This window comes from Triplophysa dalaica, chromosome 16 (genome assembly GCF_015846415.1).
Source record: "Triplophysa dalaica isolate WHDGS20190420 chromosome 16, ASM1584641v1, whole genome shotgun sequence".
Classification (NCBI taxonomy): domain Eukaryota; kingdom Metazoa; phylum Chordata; class Actinopteri; order Cypriniformes; family Nemacheilidae; genus Triplophysa; species Triplophysa dalaica.
The window spans coordinates 8,674,946-8,696,242 of NC_079557.1; the positions used below are offsets into that span (position 1 = coordinate 8,674,946).

The window sequence follows — 21,297 nt, forward strand, 5'->3', positions numbered from 1 at the left end:
AATGAGCAGGAAGCAAAAGGGGAACTGGGTATGAAGTCCTGTGGTAGGGTGGAGTTTGGTCCACTGTTGATTCAGTGTCCAGTTTATCAAGCTGCTCGTCTGAAACTCATCTCACCCTTGTGCCAGATCACACTGGACGAAAAAGAGGTAGGATTTCTTATGTGTCTTTAATAGTTTAAAACTTGGGTCCCTCTTTTAAAGACTAAATTGGTGTTATTTGCCAGAGATTAGTGGAAACTGTAATTGTTTAGACACTGAGTAATGGTATTACTTGAAGAGATAGAAATTCGCTTGTCTTTGCTCTTACAAAAACAATGAGCTGTGTTTATAACCAAGTAAATATCAATAAATAACCAGGAAAACGTATATGAAAATAAATAACAGACATTTTGATTTAGCGTCATCACAAACATTAAAAAAATTTGAAAAAATGAAAAAACTAAGAAAATGTAAGCAAATATACTCTTATGAATTCTTTTAGACACCGTATTATAAGGCTAAATACATAGTAAGGTATAGTTATATTTTAGCATAAGTGTCAAATATCTAGCATTTTGTGCTTTACATTGACCCAGAACACAATGAAACAGCCTGATCTCACGGGCATTTGTAAGTGCTTAATAAGGTGACTAATTCGTAATTCGTGAATCACATATATGATAGTAAGAATGAAGCCCCTCCACCCCTAAACATAAACATCACTTGCACAAAGTAAATTGTACTAAAACATGTGAATAGTATCCAACGTATTAATATGAATTGGTCACCTTGATAAATATTAAAGTCTTATAAAAGTCTAGTAAGTGACATTTAGTGTTTATTTATATTCATGAAGATGCTTTAATCCAAAGCAATGTACAGTCTTGTCAAAGAACACCACTATAAAAATGTATTTGTTGTTTCAACTTAAAAAATGAAGTTACCAGCCTGCCTTAAAATCTTGCGTTAATTCAACGTGGAAAATATGATTTATTACATGAATTTGAGTTGACTACATTTCATTTACTAAAGTTAAAGGCAGGATGGGTGATCCGGTCCAGAAACATTTTTGTCATGTTGGTTGGAAATCTCATTACATCCTTACAGCAAATAAGAAGTAAAGTGGTCGAACAATATTCTTTGTAATTATATATCGTCTGTGAAGGCGTAGGACCCAAAAACGTTCGTCCAATCAAAACGTTCTGGCGCTCCTGCCTGTCAATGTAGGGAGAATGGCGGATAATCAGCAACAATCAAACTTTCCTGCGGAAGCGACAACAAGTAAATCTACAAAACAAGTAGAAAAGCAGTGATAAAAACGTCAAATCAAAGAGGAAAACTCGAATTAACATCAGATCATTTTATAAAGGATTGAGACAGCTCATGCAGGCAAAGCGTCTGAAAGACAATACCATGGTTGCTCTCTTTCTTTTCGACAGATATTTACATTCTTCGAGAATTTAGTTTGTAATTTGTTGCGTGGATTTACAAAAAACATTCATGTGTTCGGAGGAGGCATGGCTTTGTATGGCGAATCGCATATAGGGTGGGTTTATAATTTCAGTGCCAAAAAAATGTCAGTACAATTAGCACATTTCCAAATCAACCACCCCACCTTTAAAACAACAAATATTTGTTTTCATTGTGTTTTGTTAGTATACTGTATGTGGTTCCTCCCAGAAACTCTACCCATGACATGGCCAGCCGTATACTGTATCAGCTGGGTTACAGGAACATGTTGTTTCTGTCAATCATTATTTTTGTAAGTCAAGTTTTTTTTTCTAAACCTCTAACAGTGCACAGCAAGCCGAAACAACAGCGACTGTAACTTTAATAGCATGCTCAAAATAATGTTATATAGATGAACGCTGTGACATAAAAAGCAGAGTAAATATGCAAGCAAACCATTAGTTTGAAACCACAGAGGTGTAGAAAAGTTGTGGTGTAATTTAGCACACTATCTTTTGCCAAGCGCCTGCCTCCTAACATCAGCAATGCACACATACTTATCATTCAGGAACCTTATAGACAGAGGACATTCTAGACGATTCCTGTTGCACAACAACAATTTTAATGAACTCAACACCACTAAGCGAGTATGGTTGCATTGTTATTCTACGTTTAGTTTTCAAAGAATCTATTACTTAAGCAATAAGCCCCAAGAAGCAGTGGGTTACAATGCATTTTATAACGGCTAAGGGCGCTGTGAAAAAAACCCTTAGGCATTATTAAATGCACTCTAAACCACTGCTTCGTGGGGCTTATTGCTTTTATAAACAGTTAATCCATATGCTTAGCAAGGTTTCATAAAATAACATAAATAAAATTATACTTAGGCAATGTAATGCGGTCAGCCGTTATATATCGGGTTATTTTATAACGGCTTAGAGCTTGGCTCAGCCAATCAGAATCAAGGACGAGAACTGACCGTAACAGTTTGGTCTAAAATGAGGATCCAGATTCCCCAAAACTTTGAAATCCTCTATTTACAGTATAGTTTGGTATTACATAAACTTGTTCTTCCTAAGAGATAGTAGTTCTGGGTAGGTTTTTGCAACAGCTGTCATGAAAACCCCCTCTGATGTGAAACAGAGACAAGCTCAACAGTATTTATCTGACTCGTACTGCACACTGATGCCGATACAAGTTTCCCCTTCCTCTGTATCACAACACTGATGCAACTTCCCTCTGAGTTCCACAGTGTCAGTGCTTGTAAGTCACAGGCCTTTGAAAAGTTAACACGACAAACAAAGTTGTTAAAACTAAAGAGTGTTACATTGGAGGCCTGACATATACCAACTCAACAATGTTGTTATACTGGTAAAGAGTCTGCTTGAAACATGCACTTGTGATTCATCAACAACTGTGCATGGTGAATATTAACCCACAGTACAATATAGCTGCAATTTTGTTAAGCTTTTTATCACAAAGCATCTGTCTTAAATGTGTTAAACTAGAGGTTGGTTCTGTAGCAGCAGAAGAAACCAGGAAATGCTGTGTTGGTTTTAAATAGGCACTTCGGCTTCTCTACCGCACAGACGACTCAGCGTTTAACAACTACACGAGAGAAACTGACGTTCAGGATTATTAATATGGAGGCATTGAAAGCAATGAGGAACATAACATATTGAGATTAGAGGATTCTTACGTAGACGATACTGAGGTAACCACCAAATGCTTCTCTATACCAAAACTTGTCCTTGTCTATGCAATGAAAAATAACCTTCTATTAGCCTCTAAAGTTTGCAAAACCAAGTCAGAGATTACAATCTGCAAACTGTAATAAATTAAAGGGCTCTGTAACAAGGACATTAAATGATTAACAAATGCTGATGTTTTTTTTCTTAACACATACTTTCTCACCTGTCCCATTTGCTGGAATCAATTGGGTCATTGTGCAGCAGCCTAATGTTCTAAAGCCACAGCAGCAGTTTAATAAGCAGTTTCATTTTTGGATAGTAGATAGGAAAGAGTATGTAGTTAGAACTGGATTTTTGGGTTGGCCAGATAGACCAGAGCAGGAAGAAATATTCAAAGGAAATGGATGATAAAAATGAGGAAATATTGGCAACAGAGACATCATTCATACAGGAGGGTTCATGCAAATGAATCCTAATCATCTGTTGAACAGGGAAAACCAGGATGTAGGATAAAATGAAAACCACACTAGTAAATGTATTTAAGTAAAAGAAGACACTAACATTTTGTATATTGATGCAGCAGACAAATTGTCATAAAATTCATTTTTTTATATGAACCAAACAATTACATGTTCAATTTCACAACCTTAGAAAACAAATGTTCCATGATGTGGAAACAACTATAAATCATATTTTATAAAATTCAATTGAAATGACGTAAGCAATTTTATTTGTGGAATTCTTCATAATAAATAACAATATCACATAATAGAGAAGTCATCACTCTAAGTGATATATAATGTCAGCATGGTTTTACATACTTATGTTCATCAATGATAACACATTATCCTTTTTTGTTTGCTCAAGATTACATCAGATTTAAATGAACATGCCAGACAACATTCTGGAGGAGATTTTTATAAAACGGTCCCAGCAAAAGAAGAAGACTTCGCCTTTAAACTTCAAAGAGAGGTTGTTTGTACTCACACAGGACAAGATCTCCTATTATGACTATGATGTTGATAAAGGGGTAAGCAACAATGTTATTAAAATATCTTTTGTTTCACTAGTAGACGTGAGAATGTGTTGAGGATGTTTTGGAAAAAAGTTCTTGATTTGAATAGATTGTTCCAAACCACTGACCAAAGTTCCAGGATGTTAAAACTGTGTCCAAATTTCATACAACAATGGATGTTTTTGTAACACAACTCTCCTATTCACTTTGTAGAAAAGGAAAGGACTTAAGGGTTATGTGGACACTGAAAAGATAAAATGTGTGGCGATTGTTTTACCGGATGACAACACACCTCCTGAACGACTCTACCCATTTCAGGTGGGTCTGTGTGAAGAATAGAAATGTTCATTATGTGTCGGTAGTTATTATTAAAAAAAAATCTTTGTTGAAAAACAACAGTTACCTTGTAAATATGTGCTAACCTAGCACCTATTTTAAGATCTTTTACAAAAGTATAAATAATTATTAGGCCGATAGTAAAACAGCTTTTTAAGGCTTTTAAACAGCGGAGAGTCAATGTGCAGAAGTGAAACTTTGTCTCTTCTGAGTCTGAAATCAGAGGAACCACAGAACTCAACAGGTGCTGACTCTGTAAATGCACCCGACAGAAGAAAACTGCACTGTTCTTCAGTAACTTTTTAGCTCAAAAAGTGTTTCAAACCACAGATTTTCTGATTTTCTTTGCTTAGATAGTCTATGACGAAGGTCCGCTGTATATATTTGCAAAGTCAGACCAAGTTCGAAAGCAGTGGATACGGGAATTAAAGAACGGTCAGTATGTTTATCAAGTCCAGCAGTCAAATTAAGCCACATTTAAATTGGCTACATTACAGATACAATAAGGAAATAAATATAAAGACTTCCCATTACTTTTTTATGTACTATGCAAAATCAAGTGTTGATTTAATGTAAATAACTTTCTTTACACCTGTTTTAAAGTGGTCCAGTCCAACAAGGACCTGATGCAGAAGTTCCATCCACGTTTCTGGGAAGATGGCATGTGGAAGTGTTGCAAGCAGGAGGATAAAAAGGCTATGGGTTGCCGAGTGATGGAGAGCAAAAATGGAGGTCTGTGGAGGCAGCAAAGTAAAAATACATTGGCACACTCTTGTGGTTCAAAATGGCAGCATTGTTTTGTTATTTTAACACTTAAAGTCCCTGTGAACTATAAGTTGGATACTTTCGTATTTATATGCATTGTCAGAACAGGAAGGAAGTGAATTTTCAGATTTTAAGTAAAGATTATGAGGGCACGCGAATGTTAAAATAAGAAAAACCCACATTGATTAACTATTTACAACAAACGCTGCAATATTTCATTAAAAAAAATAGGCCTTGTCATTTTAAATTTCACTGGGACTTTTAAGGAATAGTTCACCCAAAAATGACAATTTTGTCACCCTTTACTTACCCTCAATCTGTTCACCAACAGTATAAAATTCTTTGTGTTGAGCACAAAAGGATGATATTTTGAAGAATATGGAAATCTTAACAGTTCTAGGGCACCATTGACTACCGTAGTAGTTTTTTAGTCAAGTCAACAGTGCCCCAGAACTGTTTGGATACAAATATTCATGTAAATGATGACAAAATATTTCATTTTCATTTTTGGGTAAACTATCCCATCAAGTTTGGTGCCTATTTCTTATTATAAAAGCATTCAGCAATCATATTCATTCAATGCATGCTGACATGTTACTCTTTTTAAGGCTTTCTGAATAGAGATAATAAGAGTATTTCCAGAAAGCCACTCCCACCTACACCTGAAGAGGTCGGTAACTCATCTTTTCCACATTTACATTTACATTTACGCTTTTGGCAGAGACTTTTATCCAAAGCAACGTACATTGTATTGTATAATACATTTGTTTCTGATTATATAAAATCCCCTGGGATCAAACCCATGACCTTGACATTGCTAGTGCCATGTCTTAACCACTAAGCCACAGGAAAGCAAAACGTTTTCAAAAACATACATGACGTCATGTCAGATTTGCTCCTGAAAACTGATGTCTATTACATTCCTGCCTTAGGAAAAGTTGTCCAGGCCATTGCCCCCCCAGCCACCCGTATCCTCAGGCTTCAGCGTGGGCATGACCGTTATAGCTGAATATGAATACACACCAATGGCGTCACACGATTTGGAGTTGAGGAAGGATGAGGAGTACACACTCTTAGATATCAATGATCCCAACTGGTTTAGAGCTAGAGATAAATACGGGTAAGAGACTGCGCTAATGATCACATATTTATTTGTCAACACACTCCAGCAAGTTGCCATGTAAACATGATGTAAATTCAAGTGAACCCTTTGCTCTACACTGATAGACATCAAGATCTAAACTTTGCAAATGTCAGAACGAGTTCTATAAAACCAGGTGTCAAAGTATTTGCATACCAGATGAAACTTTTACAGGATGTGGGCTTAAGGTAGTCACGTGGAACTAGCTGTCCAATTAGAGCTGTGTCTATATTACATGTCCTCTCAGATATGAAAATCATTAACATTATCATGCTTATCACTAATTACAGAAATGAAGGATATATTCCAAGTAACTATATTGCTCAGGCCTTGAATGGATTGGAGAAATACGAGTAAGTAGATGCGAGCAGACATCAAACATAAATAACTTTATACACAGTGTCTAACCACAAAGGATGTCATTTTAACTTCATCTGGAGTTCCCACCATAAATTAAGTCATTTGCTTTTTTCATAGTTGGTACTGCAAGAACATTAACCGTAGTCAAGCGGAGAATTTATTAAAAACGGAAGTGAGTACGGAGCCATGCCTGCTATCAAAAATAGGATTTTCAATTTTGATGTATACAATACTCTGTTTAATCCCTCTTCCGTACCGTCATTCAAAACAGAATAAAGATGGTGGTTTCCTAGTGAGAGATTCTGGCAAATTTACTGGAAAATACACTGTCTCTGTGTTTACCAAGGTTGGTGGGTAAGTTTAATTTATAGCATCTGCAGAACGTTTGTCTTAAGAGTTAATGTATCGAAACCAAACCATGATCCAAAACTTGGATGAGCCCCATCACAGTTTCCGATGTGAAAATTGATGGACTTCTCTCAAATTCTCTGTGTAAGAGGGATTGAAGGTATCGCTGTAATCTCAAAGGTTAAGTGGCACTGACTTCTCATTCCTTCCAGCGAGACTGTTGGGAACTGCAGACACTACAACATATGCGTCACCGCACAAGATCAGTTCTATCTAGCAGAGAACCACAACTTCAGCACTATCCCAGAGCTTATCATTTACCATCAGCACAATGCAGCGGGTAAATGTTACTATTTGTACTCATATGCAAATATTCTATGACATTATGAGTCTAAAAGTGCTAAACCAAATTAAATTTATCCATCTCAGGTCTGGTAAGCAGACTAAAACACATTGTGTCCAACCGGACTGAGCATGCTCCATCTACGGCAGGTCTGGGTTATGGTGAGTTCACATTTGACTGATAAAAATCTCACTGTAAAGGAAGTGCTACAATTCTTTATTTTTTATTCCAGGAGGCTGGGAGATTGATCCTCGACAGCTTACGTTTATCAGAGAACTCGGCAATGGGCAGTTCGGTGTGGTGAAATATGGGAAGTGGCAAGGCCGCCATGATGTGGCCATTAAAATGGTAAAAGAGGGCTCAATGTCTGAGGACGACTTCATTGAGGAGGCTAAGGTCATGATGTAAGTACAACCAAAGTGCATTATTGATCATCTATGTTATCTATCACAGGCTAAGGTTGCGTATTTACCATTTTAAATTGTCTGTATAATTTTAGGAAACTCTGTCATGAAAACCTGGTGCAGCTCTATGGCGTATGCACAAAACAAAGACCCATTTATATAGTCACTGAGTATCTTGCCAATGGATGTCTGTTGAACTACTTACGGGATGGACTGCAAAACCCCACTGGTATTATGCTTCTTGAGATGTGTAAAGATATCAGTGAGGGTATGACCTACTTGGAGGCCAATCAGTACATTCACAGAGACCTTGTGCGTAAAACATAATTATTTGTTAACTGGAAGATAAAAAGTTGAAAAATATGATGTTATATGGATTTTTGTTTGTTTGTAGGCTGCTAGAAACTGTTTAGTAGATACAAACGGAACCATTAAAGTGACAGATTTCGGTTTGTCAAGGTAAGACAGTTTTATGCATAAATCAGAGCACTAGTTTATCTCAATTTAACGTACAAAATGATTCCTTAGGCTTTTATTAAACAGAGAAATCGTTGTCTTTCTAAGTAACCTTTTGTAATTACAGGTACGTTTTGGATGATGAATACTTGAGCTCTGCGGGCTCAAAGTTCCCTGTGCGCTGGTCTCCACCTGAAGTCCTCCTTTATTGCAAGTTTAGCAGCAAGTCAGACATCTGGGCATTTGGTGCGTCAACTTCACCTTTTGTCAAAACAATAGTTTCATTTTCTCTTTACCTAACTTTTCTCTTTGCATAACTGTTTTCCCAGGTGTTTTGATGTGGGAGGTTTACACTATGGGTAGAATGCCGTACGAGCGGTGGAACAACACAGAGATAGTAGAGAAAATATCTACAGGTCAGCGTCTTTATCGCCCGCAAATGGCCAACGAGAGAGTTTATTCCATAATGATGAGCTGTTGGCATGAGGTACAAACTATAGCTTATATTTGCATGTGAAAATCTTATGTAAAATGATATATGAAATCAAAATGATTACCCTCTTTTTCTTTATAGAGAGCAGATGAACGGCCCACCTTTCAGGAACTCGTCGTGATCATCAAGGATTTGCTTTTCAATATGTAAAAGTTGATGACCATAAACACAACCGCAGTGAACCCTTGTACAATAAGGATATATATCTACAAACGTGTACGGTCAACAAGAATTTATATAAAAACCGTTCACTTAAAAAATTACTTTGAAAAGAAGAACCCAATAATGTGAATACATTTAATGAAAATATAACTGTTAGTTCTTGAATACGCTCAATGAACTGTAAATTCCCATTTGACAATGAAGTATTTTCCTTGTATGTTCATTTAGAAATTCCTTATTTATAAAATTCCCTCATTAAGTTTAATATGAAATGGTACCGTTTATTATTAACAGCCTTATAAAAGCTACAACAACAATAAATTCAGGATTGCATCCCTTTCATGTATATAGTGCCTGCATTTATTTTTTGAGTTAATTTGACTCCATTTTCATATAAAAAAAACATTAGTAAACCTTAGTTACAAAGAAGCATCTATAAGAAAAGTTTAGGTCTTGCTGTGTAAATATTGCTTTTAAACCACATCCTGTTTTGTGGTTAGATTCTCATATTTAAATAAAAAAATGTATGTGTGACTGAAATTAATAAAATAAGAACCGTTTGTAAGATGTTTTTGACTGATTTCATATATATATATATATTTCTAATTGTCTTTGTGATCACTCTTTGACATGCTAATAAGCTAAAAGTATGTTAATTTAGAAAATGTATTATCTAATGATCTGTTATTAAGGTCTCAGCTCCAACATTAGTTTGTTCATCACATTGCTGTCTTTATATAAAATGCAGTTGTCAATCACCCAGCATCTACGAGTTAAGAGTATCTGGCAACCCGGCTTACTGTCACTTTAACAGGAAGTTTATTCTGACGAGGCGAGAAAAGCCACCGATGGGTGACGCGATGAGAAGGTTTGTCATTTTAAAACCAATTACAATTCATATATTTTAGTGTGTTTGACAAAGATTTGTTAATGAAAACAAATAAGCAATATAACCTAAAGCGACGTTTCCTGGCAGAGTAAAATACGTCTTATATTAATCGTGTTCATGTTAATAGTCTGCATAACTTTTTATATTTTGCGTGTTTGGCAATGATGTAACAATGTGTAACGTTAGTCGTAAATGTATAATGCAGATTAGTTTATATTTTATTGTTTTGGAGAACTGGCTCTGTGTAAAATCACGAGTCACATGATTCGCTTCCCTTTTTGTGTCATTGCTGTGTTTCAAACTGCCTACCTAGACATCATTATGGGCGAGAAGACTGGGCTTCCTCGGCACACTTCCGTCATGTCTACAATGCTGTCTAGTTAGGCGGCTAAATACGTTTAAAAAGGAGACGTCTATGTAACTTCAGTGTATAACAGACTTTTATTATAACTACATTTAGATGGATTCCGACGCTGCACACCGCTCTGACTTCTACACTGGTTTGGCGCTTGCTGTAAGCTCCACTATCTTCATCGGATGTAGCTTTATATTGAAAAAGAAAGGGCTGTTACGACTCGCTAAAAAGGGCTCTACTAGAGCAGGTGAGTTTGTTAAAGGGATAACATTAGTTCACACATTTACTCACTGTCTAGTTGTTCTAAATCTCTATGCATTTATTTTGTTTGTTTGCACACAGAGAAAGATATTTGGAAGAATGCTTGTAACCAAACACTTATTGGACCCGATTGACTACAATGGTAGTCAAAGTCCCCCAGAAATGTTTGCTTTCCTACATTCTTCTAAATATCTTCTTAAGTATTTAACAGAACAAAAAAAAGAGCAATTTTCATACTATGGTATTCAAGAACTGTCCCTTTAAATTCCTCAGACAATATCTGGACTATTTGTCTAAACTGTGATTGAGTTTGCTTCATTTTTTTTCTTTTGTCTAATCTGTTCTTTCCATCATTTAGGTCAAGGAGGATATGCATATCTGAAAGAATGGATGTGGTGGGCAGGACTTATATCAAGTATGACATAAAAATGTTTTTTATTTAAGGATGCACGCTTGTTAATGTATTTGCTGAATTACACACTTTGCAGTTTGCTCGGATTCATGGCTAGGGCTGTCAAATGATTAATCACGATTAGTAGCATCCAGAATAAAAGTTTGGATGCGATTGTTGTTTAATAGCCCTATTCATGAGTCTTCACAATGAAATAATGTTATCCCTACATACATTTTAAAATGTAAATGTTTAATTTTTAGTGGGAATAGGTGAGGTGGCTAATTTCGCAGCGTATGCATTTGCACCTGCCACATTGGTAACGCCTCTTGGAGCATTGAGTGTTTTGGTCAGGTAAATTAATTTAATATTATTTATATTCTGGTCTCTACAGTGTCAAATGAAATATTTTATTTGAATACACTTTGAATGTATTATCTTTTCAGTGCTGTCCTCTCATCATACTTCCTGGGCGAGCGACTGAATGTCCACGGAAAAATAGGTTGCTTGCTGTGCATCTTTGGCTCTACAGTTATGGTCCTCCATGCTCCACAAGAGGAAGAGGTTGCCTCCTTGAGCGCAATGGCAGAGAAACTAAAAGATCCGGGTACCATAAAACGATTTCAACAAGCACTTGTAATATTGATATTGTCAAGTCAGATTTTTATTGTCTCTTACGTGTATTACAGGCTTCATTGCTTATGCTGTCTGCATTGTTGTGAGCAGCCTGGTTCTGATGTTCATCGTCGCGCCACGCTACGGTCAGAAGAACGTGCTGGTATACATCCTCATCTGCTCTGTGATTGGCTCACTCTCCGTGTCCTGTGTGAAAGGCCTAGGCATCGGCATAAAAGAGCTGGTAGCTGGAACGGCAGTTCTGAAAGAGCCCTTATTTTGGGCTCTGCTCATATTCCTTGTGATCTGCATCAGTATTCAGATAAGCTACCTTAATAAGGCCCTTGACATATTTAACACCTCTATCGTTACACCTATTTATTATGTGTTCTTTACTACCTCTGTCATGGCCTGTTCAGCCATTTTGTTTAAAGAGTGGCTTCGTATGTCTATTGATGGGGCCACTGGAACTGTTAGTGGCTTTCTTACTATCGTTATCGGCATTTTTCTTCTTCATGCTTTCAAAGACATCAATTTCACCTTGGACTCTTTGCCACTGTATCTGCACCATGGCCTTCAAGGTGGCACATGCAGTCAACCATATTTTGCTTTGCCAAATGAGGAAAGAATTATTCGGGATGAAAGCAATCTGACGAAGGAAAGAAGCATGAAGGGCTTTTAACCTGAGAGCTCAGAAAAGAGTAGCAATGGCACATTTTTTCAACTATATGCAATGGTACAAATATACTGAGCCTTTCTCTTTAACAGTTTTCAAGTTTATGTACTTCTCTGGCATATATTCATGTGCAATTACTATTTCCATCTTGCCAATTTTTTATTTTGCTATTTTTATGCTATTGGTATTTTTCAGAGTAGCAAGGATGTGCAGAGATTTATAATAAATAGAAAACATATCTGTAGAACAGTTTAGAATAGTCTGCTGAACATAATTGTCTTAATAAATGCTGTATTATTTATTTAAGATCAGAAACAGTTGCAGCCTGCCCCTGTATGGGTTTACATAGTTTTAATTCATAGGAAAATCTTGTTAACATTGAATGAATTGTTTTCTTTTATTTATCTTTTATAAGTGTCTGTATAAGGAATTTTAATAATTTCACAAAAAAAACGTATATGTCATTTTTATACATCATATGAAGTTGCAACTTGCATCTGTCCAACAATTTCAACAGTCATGGTGTAAGACCTTGAAGCATTTCTTGTTAAACAATGCAACCCAGACATGGTGTGAATGAGTTCTGGTGGTCTAAATAGGAAGTCAAAGGAAAGGCTCTTCCATTCCAGATTATCACATACATACCAACAGAATTCTATAATGACTCGCTGAGGGACTGTACATGCATCCTTTTGGTTAACAATATCTGGCCTTCAAAGAAGCAAAATGAGGCACTTTGTCCTTGAGGCAATAATTGAATCTTCATCTCTGTCGTGACAGCTGTTACCTTAAAGTTCTTATGTTGGCACGCCACAGCCTCAATTATGGTCTTGTCATCCAGGCAGTGGCTAATGGTCCACTAGTCCGTCATAGACTCAGTGAAAGATGTTTTACTCCTCTGCGTCTGCTCTAGCCTGTTGAGGATAAATTGACTTGTATCTATGAATCGCTCCACGCAGTTGACAAAACACACCTCTGTCCTGGAGTCAAGCTTTGGACCAGGCTTATCCATACACTTCTCCTGAAAACACAAATACACAATGACATCACATTAAAGATATGACGGAAATGGGGAAAGGGGCAATTCTTTGCAAATGTCAACCTTAAGATGAAAAGTCTTAGCCGGTGTCAGATGTCAATATTTGGTGGTTAAAATGCCCAATTGAAGTCTCTTTTAAGGTTTTTCAAGCATTTTTGTGTTTTAAAGCAAAGTATGTTGTCTCTCAAAAGATGTGCGTCCTTTTGTCACATCCACAACACATAATTTTTTCTCTCTTTTAAAACAGAAAAATTGTGCATAGACTGATGTCTGGACTCTATCAACAGGGGTTTTAGTCAAACATATACAGAAGATTCAATATTTTGATAATAAATACATTCTCTGAAAAATGAATTTTTCAGGTTTTGACAGAAAGTGTCACATCCATAACGCTGGAATTGCCGGGCACCTGATATTTAACGTTAATGTTTCAATTATTACACCCACCCAAACCTGCATATGTTTTATATCTCCATGAGCATAATTTTACTGCTTTACACATTTTGACAACCTTATCAAAACATCTCCCAAATCAATATATTATCAATTATTAAAGTACTTACAATACAGGAGATTATACATCGGACACTGTCATATCTATCGTTATGCAACCTGATCATGTAGATGCATTTTGCACCAGACTAGAAGGACAGCACCACTCTTACCCAGCACACTTCTGTCATTTGATGAACCAGCTGTTGAAACCTCTGTTTTTGAGACTCGATCTCGATAAACTGCTGCAGTTGCGGATCCGCCGTTACTCCTTGATTTTCCATGAGGGAAAACAATAGCAAACACTACGAAAATCACTCACTTAGGGACACCTGACTACTGTATTCAGCGCTGGAGTTGACCTTCACGTGTTTCAGTACCCTGGAAACAGTAGATCGACGGACCAATAAGCTTGAAGCTAACGGGAAGCGGATACGTCGCAGGGTTTCACGCGGAAGTCGCAGAAGCGATTGTAGGACAACGGTGTTGAGGAGCAGTAAGGTTGGTGAATATATAATATTGTCTTGCCTTTTGTGTGTTTTTTGATTGGGGAGTAATGTCATGACAAATTATTTAGCAATTCAGTCTTTGTATATGGAAGTGAGAATATGACTTTGAACAGAGACAGGTAGATACAGATGAATGTCAAACAAGGTCTTGCTAAAATTAGCTAGCCTAGCCACAAAATGCACAAGAGTGGCCCAATGTTTTTAAAGAAATCGTATCCTTTCTTATGTGTCAAAATCAACTATTTCTCTCCTTGCCACTATCAACCCTTATGGTGTTTTATTGAATTCATGAGATCCTAATTTCTGTCTCTTTTAATGCATTAAATTATGCAGTTTTATCTGATATCTGTATCACGTATACATTATCATGTGTTCATTTGATCTCATTTGTCTGTTCATAGTACACAGCTAATCAAAGATTGTTTATGATACACTCCTATACGTATTTGTGTTATATTTGTTTACGCATTTGAGACGTACTTTTATTATTTTCTCAGATTAACTATCTTGGCACTATGGGTAAACACTTCGGAAATTTGGCAAAGATCAGGCATGTGGTTACGTACAGTATTTCCCCCTTTGAGCAGAGGGCTTTCCCAAACTACTTTTCGAAGGGAATCCCAAATGTGTGGAGACGATTTACAGCATCTGTATTCAAGGTTGCACCACGTAAGTCATACATTTACCCACGTATTTATTTGAGAGAGACAGAGAGAGAGACAGATGAACTGTGTATGAATAAATGTCTGTTTGTTTACCTACAGCTATGGTTCTGATGTACCTGACCTACACATGGGGCAATCATGCCTATGAACAGGGAAAAAGGAAGAACCCTGCAGACTTTGAGAATGACAAGTGAAATTACTCGGCTGAAGAAATGTTCTTATGTGACTTCATATTTCTGTACAATTCATCAATAAAGAAAATATTTATGGAAAATTAATATTTGACTTGTTTGCATTATTCAATTTGCAATGTATTACCTTACTTATAAATTACTAAATTATTCTTGTTATTTGGTTGCTGTATTTCTTTGCTTCTCAGTTCTTTCTAAACTTTGATTTTTTTATTAAGATAAAGTATATTTTGCATTTGCACTATGTATGTATGTAATTTTACAAATAATTATTTCATGCCCTAGGCTTTTTTGTAGATCTTCAACCACTTCAATATAAATAAATCTGTTTATGCCATTTCTTTTTAACAGCGGTTATTCAATTCAATTTTATTTATATAGCGCTTTTCACAATGTGTATTGTTTCAAAGCAGCTTTACAGGGGCAAACAGGAAAAACAGAAAAGGTAAAACACAGCACAGTGCATGGTATTTCTACAACGAGTAAGATCATTCTAATAAATGATATCTAATTTCTAAATTATGATATGTTATGTGTGTGCATAATGATGACTATCACAACATAAACATTAACAATCAAAATGTTGACAATGTGTATATATACAGGTGCTGATCATAATTAGAATATCATCAAAAAGTTGATTTATTTCACTAAATCCATTCAAAAAGTAAAACTTGTATACTGTATAAATTCATTCCACACAGACTCATTTATTTCAAGTGTTTATTTCTTTTAATTTTGATGATTATAGCTGACAACTAATGAAACTGATATGTATGTATATATATATATCCTGTCCAACTTGGGGGAATAAATGTAAATCCAACAGGGATCCAATCCTGTACACACAAACTAAATAAAAATATATTTGTAACAACATGATGGTTTGTAAATGACAGGATTTTTATTTATAACGATTATTTATACTTTTCCTTTAACATTTACGACGGCGTTTTAGTGCCACGTTAAAAAAAAAAGATTTCGAGAATAAAGTCGAAATGTTACGAGAATAAACTCGTAATATTTTGAGAAAAAAAACAAAATTGATAGAAACAATGGATGTGGAGGATTTGGTTAAATCCTACTTTAGATTAGGATTTAGCAATAAGGAAATTCTTTGTCTTTTGGCGCATCATCACGGAGTTGTAATTAGTAAAAGGACACTGCAGCGGTTATGTAGGAAACTGAATTTATTCAGAAGAAAAAATCAGACATGAACTAAGAACTAACTGGTTCAGATGACGTGCTTAAACAAAACTTAAACTCTTAAACTACAACTTTCACGTAAACAAAATACGTAATACGACGAGTTTATTCTCGTAACATTTTGACTTTATTCTCGAAATCTTTTTTTTAACGTGGCACTAAAACGCCGTCGTAAATATTATGTATTTTACACATGACTTTTTAATCTCTTTGTGTGGACCACCACTTGGTGGCACGTGGGTTGGCGCATGCATTGGGCATGCTCAGTTCAGCTCAGCGTTTTCATTCCGACTTCACACACAATCCTCCGTCTACTCTACATTATAAACAACGAAGATGGCCACCATAGTCATAAGAGAGCAAGAGCAAGCTCAACAGAGTCGCAAAAGTTAATAGTTAAACATTTAATTTCTACTTAACTATACAGTTTATGTTACGTTTTAAATTTAAACGCAAAAGGTTTTTTGATACAAGTAAGCGACAGATTTTGATTGGTGAGTGCATGTTCCTCGGAGATTAATTATACTAAATATTTTATAAGTAGCTCACCATATATTTAAAAGAGACCGTAGGTTAAATTACCCATGGTTTTAATATAATAAAATTGTGCTGACCATTTATTTTGGTGGATTTATTACTATTGGTACTACCATCTTTTGTATCACACATATCTACTATCGCATAAATAACTACTATTGTCCTAAATTGCTTCTGGGATTTGCACACAATTGTGTCAACTCACAATGACTAAGCACGGGCTTTCACGTCCCTCCCATTAGTTCAACTGCAGCGGTGACCGGGGTGTTGGCTTCCTGGTTATGGAGATATTAAACCCGTTGACTCGACTGCGAGTGTCTATACTCTCTCTTGGGCGATCGCTGTCTTCTTCACATATTAAACACTTCAGCCGGAGCATGGCGTCTGAATCCGTCGCGCGTTATGATTTTCTGGTGATAGGCGGAGGATCAGGAGGGCTGGCCGGTGCGCGGCGGGCAGCTGAACTTGGTGCCAAGGCTGCCGTGATCGAAAGTCATAAACTCGGAGGTACCTGCGTGAGTAGAGGCCATTTACTCTTGGAACTCCACATTTAACTTTAATGTACGTTTGATCTGGTCCTTGCACAGGGATGCTCTGTGAAGCATCCAGATTGTGTGCCTTTTGGTTTGGTGCATGTGTGCAAATGTTGGGGTTTGTTGTTTTTCCAGTGATATATTAACTAATAAAGTAAACTTCTCTTCTTGTGCAGGTAAATGTTGGTTGCGTTCCTAAAAAGGTACTTTGCTATACCTATATCACTGCAATATTGAATAGGTTGTTCTCGTTCATATTAATAGAGTAATGCTTACTACAAAGTTGTCTTTTGCATTATTTCCAGGTTATGTGGAACGCCTCCACCCATGCAGAGTATCTCCATGATCATGAAGACTACGGCTTTGAAGGAGCAAAGGCACATTTCAGCTGGGAGTAAGATGACACTTGTTTGTTCTTAAGGACTTTTTGGGCAGTGATTTGCAAATAGGTTGGATATGTAGATGATACTGTTCCTTTAAAAACGATGTGATACTGTGTTTCATAAAAAGTAAAATGACATAGCAGTTGGTTATGGTCGTGTTCCTTCTTGTTCTGAATCATTGCAGGCTTGCTTCACCATTGAGGAAGTGTGTTTAATTTGTTGAACACACAAAGATCTAAGGTGTGAGCAGGGTTTTTATAGGGAATGAGTGTTTAGCTGTCAGGATTTTCAATGACTCGAGATGACAATGCTAAACTACTGGACTAAAAGTCACTCATTGGTTGTTTTTTCAGGCTTATTAAACGAAAACGGGATGCCTATGTTAGTCGCCTCAATCAGATTTACCAGAATAATCTTGACAAGGTAGGTTTGTTTTACTTGAATCATTTGTGTAGTAAATTAAGCTTTTTCCTAAAAAGTGTATATTGTGGGAAATAGATTTTAATTTGATCATTTCATTTTTATTGACCTTTTATTGTGATAAATGAGAAACTGTTGGTGTTTGCACACAGGGAAAGATTGAGCGCATTCATGGCTATGCAAGGTTCACTGATGACCCTGAACCCACCGTTGAATGCAATGGAAAGAAATACACTGCACCTCATATCCTAATAGCCACTGGTGGCTACCCGTCCACTGTCAGTGAGATGGATGTGCCAGGTACTTTTCAAAATTAGTCTTTTTTTTTCTGCCTCTTGTCTCATCAGCATTCTGTCTTTACAATGAATAATGATTTGTGTACTTCATTGTAAGTTGCTTTAAGACCCAACATTCCTTTAAACTTGTTGCAGGAGCCAGTTTTGGTATAACCAGCGATGGATTCTTTGAACTTGAGTCCTGCCCTAAGTAAGGGTTGATTGATCGCTGATTCATTTTAGTGAATTTAGTGAGACAGTTTTCCTTACTAATATTACTTTGTTTTTGAATCTTATAAAATAACCAATCCTTGTATCCTTATTCAGACGTAGTGTCATAGTTGGAGCTGGGTATATTGCAGTGGAGATGGCTGGAATCCTTTCCACTCTGGGGTCCAAAACTTCTATCATCATTCGACAAGGCGGGGTATAATCCCTATTCTGTATGTTCACCAAAAGACAACCATGACTATAAATTAAGCAAAACAATGTGTTCTTTCTTTCAAGGTTTTAAGGAACTTCGATGCCTTGATAAGCTCAAATTGCACCAAAGAATTGCAAAATCACGGTATTGACCTACGGAAAAATACTCAGGTAACTAGTATTAGGTAATGTAGTATGTGATGGTTTGTTAGGCTGATTTTCACATTTTGTAAAGTTTATGCACTGATATTGTTTGTAGGTAAAGTCAGTGCAGAAGACTGATAAAGGACTCACTGTTACGCTAGTAACGAAGGATCCCGACAACAAGGATGCTCAGGAGAAGTTTGACTCTATTCTTGAGGTGGACTGTCTGCTCTGGGCTATCGGCAGGGACCCCAACACCGCTGGCCTCAATCTCAGTCAAATAGTAAAAATGGATTTTAATTTGACCTCGATTATAAATGCATTTCTATGCATGCTGTTTTTGCTAATTTATATTGAGTATTATTTATGATATTTAGTTGCATGCCACAGAGGCTGTCAAAGGCAAAAGCTATAATTCCTCTTAACCCCATAAGCGATATTGGATAATACTTATTTATCTTGTTAACTAATAGCTTACTGATTAAATGTTGTTTTTCAGGGTGTGAAGGTTGATGAGAGGGGACACATTGTGGTGGACGAGTTCCAGAACACCACTCGTTCAGGCATCTACGCTGTTGGAGATGTTTGTGGGAAAGCTCTTCTTACACCTGGTATGGATACTCCTCTAATGCTGTAAAAACAAAATGATTTATTATAGAAAATAGTTAAATGTATAAGAGATTCTGTAGTAACTGCATGCACACATAAATCGTAAATAAAATAAATTCATTAAGTTTAATGCCATCATAAGGCATCTTGTATTATTCCATCAGATTGTGTAAATTAAATTGTTTGATTTTAATGCTTTACCCTATATCATTGCTAGTTGCTTCACTGGTCATAACAAATGCTAATCATTAATCTCATCTATAAACCATTCATTTATTTAACCAGTTGTTTGAACAGTTTTTCTTGCCTATTTTCATTAAATAGCTTCTCTTAAAAGTTATTCTCATTTATTTTATTAAAGTAATATTAAAATGTACCATCCATTATTTCCTGTTTGTATGGATAGTCGCTATTGCTGCAGGCAGAAAGCTTGTTCGTCGACTGTTTGAGAACCAAGCAGACTCCAAAGTTGATTATGAGAACATCCCAACTGTTGTGTTCAGCCACCCACCTATCGGAACAGTGGGGCTAACTGAAGGTGAGCATATGTCTTGGCCTTTTATATTTTAAAATTAAAGCAGTTCTGACAAGAGATATGGAAAACCTTGTGTTACAGATGAAGCCATTAAAAGCTGGGGAAAGGACAATGTGAAGGTTTTTGCCACATCCTTCACCCCAATGTATTATGCCATCACCACACGAAAGACTCAGTGCGTCATGAAGTTAGTGTGTGCAGGCAAAGATGAAAAGGTGAGAGCGTAACATTACGACATCTGTACTCTACTTTTGATGGTGTGCTAAATCCATGCTCAGAAACGGAAAGCAAGTTGATAAATCATTTATACGTTTTCTTTTTTTTAGGTGGTTGGTCTTCATATGCAAGGTTTAGGATGTGATGAGATGCTTCAAGGTTTTGCTGTGGCCGTTAACATGGGAGCAACTAAAGCAGATTTTGACAGAACCATTGCCATTCACCCCACATCCTCAGAGGAGCTAGTTACATTGCGCTAATCAAGGACCACTCTTAACAATAAAAATGTATTTTTGGAAAATCTACATTACAGAAACCATGACTGCTTTGTTTTATCCCTATGGTCAGGTTTTATTACCAGTGGTTAAAACACAATATGGTGGTTAAAGCGCTCAAATATCTCACAGGACTTAGGTATGCATTATGGTATTATTATTTGACTGGAACAGGGTTATAGATGGGTTCAACAACATTTCTTAAAGGCTGGATTGTGAGAGTTTGATTTAATATATGTGGGTAGTAGGTAGAGCTTGCTCAATATGTCAAAGTTATGAACAGTATTTATTTCACTCTGAGAACCTTGACATTTTCTATAATACATTTTAATAAACATGTAAATATCACTAACATTTTATTTTGAATTATGGATAATTTTTGAATTATGGAATATGCACAAAAACTTACCCAAGTAAAGAAAACATCTGCAGGTTTCTGAAAGTACTAGTTCATACAAAAAAGAAAAAAAGACATTTCATCTTTGTCGCATGTCTGTTTTACTTGTTCTGTAGAACAAATATTTTGAAAAATCTTAAACAACGGCCGCACTCATTTACTTCTGTATGGGCACCTAAATCAGGTGCAATCACTGTTCTTTGAACAAAAATTCTTCAAATATATTGTGTTCTCTGGCAGTTATACAGGCATGAAATTGTAAGAGCGCGATTAATAAACATTCATTTTTGGATGAATTAGCACTTATGATAGCATTCGT

The 21,297-nt window shown here is 36.3% G+C and overlaps 5 protein-coding genes across 7 annotated transcripts; 4 read left to right on the forward strand and 1 right to left on the reverse strand.

The window, feature by feature from the left end:
* Positions 1-53: 53 nt before the first annotated feature.
* Positions 54-9,511, forward strand: btk (Bruton agammaglobulinemia tyrosine kinase). 3 transcript variants are annotated; one of them, XM_056770125.1, is made up of 18 exons: positions 2,986-3,142; positions 3,987-4,149; positions 4,348-4,452; positions 4,824-4,905; positions 5,074-5,202; positions 5,844-5,905; positions 6,168-6,355; positions 6,667-6,729; positions 6,854-6,908; positions 7,008-7,090; positions 7,297-7,424; positions 7,514-7,588; positions 7,660-7,831; positions 7,927-8,143; positions 8,226-8,290; positions 8,415-8,533; positions 8,617-8,774; positions 8,862-9,511. In XM_056770125.1, the coding sequence occupies exons 2-18, from the start codon at positions 4,003-4,005 to the stop codon at positions 8,928-8,930; spliced, it is 1,917 nt and encodes a 638-aa protein (XP_056626103.1). In that variant the 5' UTR covers positions 2,986-3,142; positions 3,987-4,002; the 3' UTR covers positions 8,931-9,511. The 3 variants fall into 3 exon arrangements, with proteins under 3 accessions (XP_056626102.1, XP_056626101.1, XP_056626103.1); XM_056770124.1 differs by lacking the exon at positions 2,986-3,142 and adding an exon at positions 54-147 and having other exon boundaries at positions 6,854-7,090; XM_056770123.1 differs by having other exon boundaries at positions 2,979-3,142; positions 6,854-7,090.
* A 166-nt stretch (positions 9,512-9,677) lies between these two features.
* On the forward strand, positions 9,678-12,693 carry zgc:101583 (uncharacterized protein LOC494104 homolog). The gene is made up of 6 exons (XM_056769032.1): positions 9,678-9,810; positions 10,292-10,433; positions 10,806-10,862; positions 11,102-11,192; positions 11,285-11,445; positions 11,528-12,693. The coding sequence occupies exons 2-6, from the start codon at positions 10,292-10,294 to the stop codon at positions 12,133-12,135; spliced, it is 1,059 nt and encodes a 352-aa protein (XP_056625010.1). The 5' UTR covers positions 9,678-9,810; the 3' UTR covers positions 12,136-12,693.
* Positions 12,404-14,068, reverse strand: timm8a (translocase of inner mitochondrial membrane 8 homolog A (yeast)). The gene is made up of 2 exons (XM_056769038.1): positions 13,834-14,068; positions 12,404-13,150 (listed from the first exon to the last, which is right to left on the reverse strand). Exons 1-2 carry the CDS (start codon positions 13,942-13,944, stop codon positions 12,989-12,991), a joined length of 273 nt encoding a protein of 90 aa, XP_056625016.1. The 5' UTR covers positions 13,945-14,068; the 3' UTR covers positions 12,404-12,988.
* Positions 14,063-15,112, forward strand: LOC130437633 (cytochrome b-c1 complex subunit 8). Its single transcript, XM_056769040.1, has 3 exons — positions 14,063-14,161; positions 14,667-14,838; positions 14,934-15,112. Exons 2-3 carry the CDS (start codon positions 14,685-14,687, stop codon positions 15,026-15,028), a joined length of 249 nt encoding a protein of 82 aa, XP_056625018.1. The 5' UTR covers positions 14,063-14,161; positions 14,667-14,684; the 3' UTR covers positions 15,029-15,112.
* Positions 15,113-16,529: 1,417 nt separating this feature from the next.
* gsr (glutathione reductase) lies at positions 16,530-20,940 on the forward strand. The gene is made up of 14 exons (XM_056769026.1): positions 16,530-16,725; positions 17,011-17,283; positions 17,478-17,504; positions 17,607-17,695; positions 18,038-18,107; positions 18,257-18,404; positions 18,536-18,590; positions 18,707-18,806; positions 18,887-18,973; positions 19,062-19,229; positions 19,446-19,557; positions 19,962-20,093; positions 20,172-20,305; positions 20,417-20,940. The coding sequence occupies exons 2-14, from the start codon at positions 17,050-17,052 to the stop codon at positions 20,564-20,566; spliced, it is 1,506 nt and encodes a 501-aa protein (XP_056625004.1). The 5' UTR covers positions 16,530-16,725; positions 17,011-17,049; the 3' UTR covers positions 20,567-20,940.
* The last annotated feature ends 357 nt before the right edge of the window (positions 20,941-21,297 follow it).